Source organism: Platichthys flesus, chromosome 4, assembly GCF_949316205.1.
Source record: "Platichthys flesus chromosome 4, fPlaFle2.1, whole genome shotgun sequence".
In the NCBI taxonomy this organism is placed as follows: Eukaryota; Metazoa; Chordata; class Actinopteri; order Pleuronectiformes; family Pleuronectidae; genus Platichthys; species Platichthys flesus.
Window position 1 is genome coordinate 28019612 of NC_084948.1, and position 7500 is coordinate 28027111.

General features: G+C 49.1%; 1 protein-coding gene across 3 annotated transcripts in view; it reads right to left on the bottom strand.

Annotated features, from left to right (window-relative positions):
• Window positions 1-547: 547 nt before the first annotated feature.
• The window catches only part of LOC133951675 (latent-transforming growth factor beta-binding protein 4), a 32492-nt gene continuing 25539 nt past the window's right edge, over window positions 548-7500 (bottom strand). For 2 of the 3 annotated variants that reach the window (XM_062385767.1, XM_062385765.1), the window contains 12 exons: window positions 7487-7500; window positions 7257-7394; window positions 6834-7106; window positions 6406-6477; window positions 6184-6312; window positions 5958-6098; window positions 5219-5371; window positions 4723-4833; window positions 4392-4569; window positions 3513-3862; window positions 3250-3402; window positions 548-2816 (listed from right to left, as the gene is read on the bottom strand). The exon at window positions 7487-7500 is cut by the window's right edge and continues 112 nt beyond it. In XM_062385767.1, coding sequence (XP_062241751.1) covers window positions 2674-2816; window positions 3250-3402; window positions 3513-3862; window positions 4392-4569; window positions 4723-4833; window positions 5219-5371; window positions 5958-6098; window positions 6184-6312; window positions 6406-6477; window positions 6834-7106; window positions 7257-7394; window positions 7487-7500 — 1855 coding nt within the window. In that variant the 3' untranslated portion in view covers window positions 548-2673. The remainder of the gene's footprint in view (window positions 2817-3249; window positions 3403-3512; window positions 3863-4391; window positions 4570-4722; window positions 4834-5218; window positions 5372-5957; window positions 6099-6183; window positions 6313-6405; window positions 6478-6833; window positions 7107-7256; window positions 7395-7486) is intronic. The other variant, XM_062385766.1, reaches the window with a different exon arrangement.

The following is a 7500-nucleotide window of genomic DNA, read 5'->3' on the forward strand; positions in this document are numbered from 1 at the left end:
TTTATTTTGTTGTTTGTCTTGAAATTCCTTCGTTGATCAGACGTGTTTGTTTCATGGAGCTTTAATCAGATGCTTTTATAACATCCATCCTCCAGAGAGGATCATGGGAGTGTTCCAGCCGCCAGCATCACACTGGCCGTTCTGCAGAAGTGAAAGCTGATATTCTGCTGGCTCACAGGTTCATCCTCAGGACTGGGTGAACCTCAGTAATCCCATTAAGGCTGCCTGTGTGTGTGTGTGTGTGTGTGTGTGTGTGTGTGTGTGTGTGTGTGTGTGTGTGTGCGGATTGGCCTACAACATAAAGTGGCTTACAGCTGGATCTACATGAACAGGTAATGCTGCCCGTAGACAATTGGAGGATGTGTCACGTGCGTGTCACCAGTTAGCGTTAGCACCATGCTAATGCCACCAGAGAACCAGTAACTTACTGGGCTTCTCCCTGACCAGACTTTGAGCAGCTGGAGTTGGGATTTGAACCAGTAACCTTCCTCTCTGTTCTACGTCCTTCAGACCAGACACAAACAAAAACTCACAAACACAGTTTCACTGAAAGTGTGTGTGCAAATATATTTTCATTTCTTTTCATACAAACCACAACAATACAAAAGTGAATCATTAAACATAAAAATTGGCAGTTTAAAAAACACCAGTGTGTGTTTGTGTGTGTGTGTGTATTGTGTGTGTGTGTGTGTACAGTGCACGGTATACTGAGAAGGAATCAGCTCGTTAACTACAACAGAAAATTCATAAAACACAAACTCTTACAGGCGGAAAGTGAACGTGAATCACTATGAACTCAATGTAACTGGAAGCAGCTCCCAGTACAGAATCTGATCATTTTAAAAATAAATCTAAATGGAATCAAAAAAATTGGGATCAGTATCCTCCAGAATCACATCCTGACTCAGCAGAGCGCCACCCGCAGGTCAAACTCTTCACCACAGTGTTACAGTAAAGCTGAGGCTCTGCACATGTTCCTGACGTGTTCTGGAGTTCTGTATCAGAACCAGTGTCTCTGGACATGTTCTGGATCTTCTCCTGCTGCCTCCTGGTGAAATGTCTGTAAATGTCAGAGTGAGTCCACGTGAGAAACCAGCAGGACGATGTGTGGAAGCTTCTGGAATGAAAGTTCCCAGATGTTTGTGTTGTTGTGAACGAGTCGGACCCGGATCATCTCCTGCTGCTGCTTCACACCAGAAACTGTCCACACACCTCTTTCTGGATATTTTCGAGAGGTGATGAGTGAAATCATCTTCACTGACTTTGTGTCGTTCACAGTGAAGCAGCGTTTCTGGATTCAGGGAAAAACATGGACATTTCACGTTTAAAAACATTACATATCGTTAATCATTCATTAATAAAGTCAGACAATATTTTCTTTTACACGTCTGTAGACGACACATTCAATCTCTCAATCATTGAATACATTGGTGTTGTATATCGATGTTTATATATTTAATGTATGTGTGTATTTAATGTTGTGGATACAATGATCAGAAAGAAAAAGCTGAGCTCCTCTGTGAAAACAGATCTGTAGAGAGCTGCAGTCGATGGTTCAGTCACCACTTTGATTATCGATCATTAATTCGTCTGATCGATTTTCAGCCTCATGTGAATCTTTACGGGTTCGAGGCTCCGGGTCACATGTCGACTCTGGGTTCATCAACCTGTTCTTATGAAACATGGTGAAATGAATAACTTGGGTTTGTTGACCTGAAAACGTCTTTGAGTTCAAATGTAAAAAGTAAAACAATCACACTAAACCCGATTCTTCCTCTACTTCACAACTCTGCACGTCTTTTCTTCAGACCTTTAAAAACAACGTCCTGATGTGTCGTCAGGAACATGTGACGTGTGACCGGTTGTATTGTGAGGCTAATTAGAGTTAGCCTGGTTTGTACTGCAAGGCCAATTAGAGATAGCCTCGTTTGTATTGTGATGCTAATTAGACTTAGCCTGGTTTGTACTGCAAGGCCAATTAGAGATAGCCTGGTTTGTATTGTGATGCTAATTAGAGTTAGCCTGGTTTGTACTGCAAGGCTAATTAGAGTTAGCCTGGTTTGAATTGTGATGCTAATTCGAGTTAGCCTGGTTTGTATTGTGATGCTAATTCGAGTTAGCCTGGTTTGTATTGTGATGCTAATACGAGTTAGCCTGGTTTGTGCTGCGAGGCTAATTAGAGTTAGCCTGGTTTTTATTGTGATGCTAATTAGAGTTAGCCTGGTTTGTATTGTGATGCTAATAAGAGTTAGCCTGGTTTGTGCTGCGAGGCTAACTAGATTTAGCCTGGTTTGTGCTGCGAGGCTAATTAGAGTTAGCCTGGTTTGTGCTGCAAGGCTAATTAGAGTTAGCCTGGTTTGTATTGTGATGCTAATAAGAGTTAGCCTACTTTGTACTGAAAGCCTGGATTCAGTTTCTGGGTTAAATAAACCGGGCCGGACAGAAACTGATGAATAAAATGACTCTTGATATAAAGTCTGACCCGGCCCAGTTCAGCTCGGCCTGGTTTAGTGCAATCTGCAGTTCTAAAGTCCAGTACGTTTTATCCTGGTTGAGTATAGTTTGTCAATCTGGTCCTGAAGTAAAACCCAGACCAGTTGAGTGTCCTGTAGTCCGACCCGGTCTGTCCCGGGGTCCAGTCCCTGGCTGGTCCTGGTGGGTCCTGGTCCTGGTCTACGCGGCCACACAGTGGTTGTCCCTGCGCGACATGACGTAGCCTCTCCGGCAGACGCATCGGAACGAGCCGCCGGTGTTCACGCAGCGAGCGTTCACACACGGGAACTCCACGCCCCCCCCGTCCTCGCACTCGTTCACATCTGCAAACACAACATTCAATAACCATGATTAACACTTCAGTACAAACTCATTCATGAGAAGATACAAAGAGAAATTATTAAAGATGTCACTGCTGTAAACAACTGGAAAACTTTAATATCCTGAAGCCTGAAACGTCCTGATACACAAACATGTGTATTTGTACATGTGTATTTGTACATGTGTATTTGTCCATGTGTATTTGTCCATGTGTATTTGTCCATGTGTAAACACACAGGTCAGCGTTCAGGCTGTTCTATAACAAGTCACGTTACAAACCAGAAACTAGAAGAACTTGAAGCGCTCGCTAAGAGCAGGTGGTCGACTCGTTTCCTGTTTACAGAAGACGAGTTTGTTTGTTTCTGTGTTTTTCTTTTGTGAGTCAGTGAAACAAACGTAAACAACTGGAACCCGATCAACGTGGGTTCTTCGTACCGATGCAGGTCATGGAGGTCATGTCCAGCTCGTAGCCCTGGTAGCAGTCGCAGGTGTAACCCTCCGCCACGCGGATACACCGGCCGTTCTCACAGCCGTGCAGTATCCCACAATCCTCTGCTGCGCTCAGGCCGCCGTACGACTCGTAACGCCCTGCAAGACAAGATGGAGGAGAGATGAGGGGGGGGGGGACTCTTCTCCTCCATTACACTTTTTTATTTGAAAAAAAATATGTTTGTGTAAAACATTTAGGAAAATCTCACTTTCATACACCCTCCTAAGTGCTCCTCCTCCTCCTCCTCCTCCTCCTCCTCCTCCTCCTCCTCCTCCTCTTACTCTATCTCCTCCTCCTCCTCCTCCTCCTCTCTGCTCAGTAAAGGGTGGGAACGGCGGCCCCGGCCTCCACGTCTCCTCCACCTCCTCCTCCTGGTCGGGGTAGTGAGCCCCGGGCAGCGGAGCCAGGCTGAGAGGAGGACCGTCCGGCTGGGACGGAGGAGGAGGCCGGGCACCGAACGCCGTCTCAGCCCGGGGGTCCGGGAGGAGGCGGAAGGATGGAGGCCTGGGCGGGGGCCCGTCAGGGGAGGAGTAGTCTCCTTCAGAGTAGAAACCAGTTCTGAGACACACGGACACAAGTGTCAACACAAACACATCACAGAGAACTTCACACACGTCACACACGTCACACACGTCACACACGTCACACACGTTCACACACGTTCACACACGTCACACACGTCACACACGTCACACACGTCACACACGTTCACACACGTTCACACACGTCACACACGTCACACACGTTCACACACGTTCACACACGTTCACACACGTTCAGGCTGTTAAAGCTTTAATCTGAGTTTAATTCAATTTAGATTTAGTGCCATAAAGAACAATGTAACTACAGAGACACTTTGATGTTTGTCTTTGTATTAATTTAATTTCTAACACAGTTTCAGTTCTTTTATCAACCTTCATGGTTTATTAACTCACAGAAGCTTGAAGAAATGCTAATTATAATAATAGCGAGACATGAGACTTTGTCCTTTAATTTGCTCCTTGTCTTTATCAAGTTCCTCTATTAACTCACAGAGGAACCTTTATTAATTGTTACTGTTATATAGTTAATGTCCTCGTCCACTCACCCGTACTCAGGTCTGCGATAGGCTGCGTCCGGGAGACTGAAGGACGCAGGAGTCCTGTAGCCGGACCTGCTGCCCCCTGCTGGAGAGTAATCGTCATAGTCAGGACGAAGGAAGTCTCTGCCGGGAACCACAGCTGGAGGGAAGGAGTCAGGAGAGAAAGGAGGGAAATGAAGAGGAGCTGAGGAGGAGGAGGAGAATGAAAAAACATCAAAGAAATTCAATCAAATATAACTGTAAATAGCTGGAAGGAAAAAAACTAACCTAAATAAAAGAAAAAAGTAAAAATAATTGATTATGATCATTTTCTTTTTTATTAAATGAATGCTCGTACCTCCTGCTCCTCCTTGTCCACCTCCTCGTCTCACTCCTGTTTCTGATCCGCTTGAAACGGGATAACTTGGAAAAAGAGGAGGGAAGGAGCTGCAGAGGAACGCGTAGTCGTCTGCAGAGAGAAGGAAGTTTACTCATCTACACTTCTACTGTGTGGACGAGTCTCTGCAGGAGTCACAGGCTCTCAACACAGACTGTAGACACAGATAGATGAGCCAATCCTGAGTCCTTCTCAGCTGTCAATCATCAAATAAATAATTCAACAGATCTGGAACAAACATCCGTGAGAGAAGAACGGCCTGAAATCAGACACATCTTTTAAACATAGATTTAGCAGCCGGCCACCAGGGGGCGATGGAGACGCTTTGACTTCATTCTGACTTCTGCATCTTTAATGACAGGTCAGTGACCTCTTCACAGCTGATCACCTCTGCCCTCTGCTGGTCACACATCACTAACTGCAGCTCTAATCTACAGAGGGCGTTTGAATGTCTCACCGGAGTCGGTGGAGGGACAGAGGGCGCACTCCATCCCCCAGCCCTCCCCGTACAGACAGCAGCAGTCCGTGAAGGTGAACTGGGCGCCCAGCAGGGGGCTCTGACACATGAGGTCTGCAGAGACGTGCTGCCAGCACACAGACAGGTTCTCATCTGGAGGAGGGAGAGAGAGGGGGGGGGGGGGGAGAGAGAGGGGAGAGAGAGAGAGAGGGGGGAGAGAGACACGGTCAGTGTCTGGAAGCTCAATGAACGAGTGCAGATACAGGTGTGAACAGGAGGTGGCGACATCCGATCGAGGTTCAGGCAGAAGAAGAGGAAGAAGAATAGAAGTTAAATGAAAGGATGTAAAGGGAGGAGGGATGGAGGGACGGAGGGATGGAGGGACGGAGGGATGGAGGGACGGAGGGACGGAGGGACGGAGGGATGGAGGGATGGAGGGACGGAGGGACGGAGGGATGGAGGGATGGAGGGACGGAGGGACGGAGGGACGGAGGGACGGAGGGATGGAGGGATGGAGGGACGGAGGGATGGAGGGACGGAGGGACGGAGGGACGGAGGGACGGAGGGATGGAGGGATGGAGGGACGGAGGGATGGAGGGATGGAGGGACGGAGGGATGGAGGGACGGAGGGACGGAGGGATGGAGGGATGGAGGGACGGAGGGATGGAGGGATGGAGGGACGGAGGGATGGAGGGATGGAGGGACGGAGGGATGGAGGGACGGAGGGACGGAGTCTTACCCACGGTGAGGTGGGAGGAGTTGACACAGTTTCTCTGCGTGTCATCGAGCACCAGCGGCAGCGGACAGCTGCAGTAATAAGATCCCACCGTGTTCACACACACTCCTCCAACACAACTCTCCTCCTCACACTCATCGTGATCTGAGACACACAAACACAGGTCAACTTGTGTTCGAGTGTGTGTGTGTGTGTGTGCGTTAGCGTGGGTGTGTGTGTGTGTTTGTACCGACACACTCCAGCAGCGTGCTGTTGTAAACATATCCACTGGAGCAGTAGCAGTTGTATCCCGGGATGTTGTTGACACACACTCCGTTCTTACACACCTCAGGGTGGAAACGTTTACACTCGTCCACATCTGGAGAACAACGTTCACAACAGTCAGTGTGAATAAACAAGCACTTCTCCTTCAAAGTGGGCGTGTGTGTGTCTGTGTGTGTGAGTGTGAGACCTCTGTAGCTGAAGGCTTCTTGTCCAGTTGTGACATAGCCCCTCCCACTGGGACACAGGGACAGGAAGTCGGCTGCACAGAAACAAACGTGTTAAACGTGTTGACGTCACAGGAAACAGCTGAGATGCTACCACAGCAACAGAAGAGGCCTAGCCCCTCCCCTTGGCTCTGATTGGTGCCTTACAAAAGTGAGCCTGGATTCTTCGACCTTGTGGCGACCTGTAGGTGGCGCCAGATCTTCCTCTGCCTCGTGTTCTACGGTCGGATCAAAATGTCCGTTCGAACTAATCTCACTAAATAAAGTCAGAGCTTGATAAATCCAGCAGAGCCTCTGTCCTCACATGAGATCTGTGACTTTTTCCTGATTCACCCAATAAACAAGAAGCTCCAGCGTCACACGGCACAGATCAACTTCCTGTGTGTCTCACCTGTGTGGGCGGGGGGGCAGGGCTGGTGCTGGCAGCCCAGCCCCCAGCCCTCGCCCACCGTGCAGCAGCACTCCTGCTGGCTGGTGTTGGTGGCCAGCAGGCTGCAGGTCCCACGCTCCGCCAGGTTGTAGTAGCACTCCCTCAGCTCGCCAGGACGGGCGGGGGGGAGGGGGGGCAGCACCGGGTCCGACTCCACCGCACCGGCATGAGAGGAGGAGGAGGGGGAGAAAGAGGAGGAGGAAGAGGAGGAGGGGTAGCTGGGGACGGTCTCGGCTGCAGGAGGAGAAAGAGGAAGGTCCTGTTGGAGGCTAACGGACTAGAACTGAAAATAAATAAACCTCAAATTTAATTTACATATTAATTAGGAGGGATAACACACCAAACGTACTTATCACAAGTGTGTGTGTGTGTGTGTGTGTGTACCTGGTAGCACGGTGCTGACACACTTTCTCGTGGTCATGTCAAACTCTCCGCGGTCACACTCACACATGAAGGACCCCTCCACGTTCTCACAGCGAGCCGAACCACACACACCGGCCAGAGACACACACTCGTCCTCATCTGAGAGACGAGGGCGGAGGAAGAGGAGAAAACGTGTCAACAACGACTTGTCTCAATGAGGACGTCCTCCGGTCTCTGAACCCAACACGTACCGACGCAGGAGCTC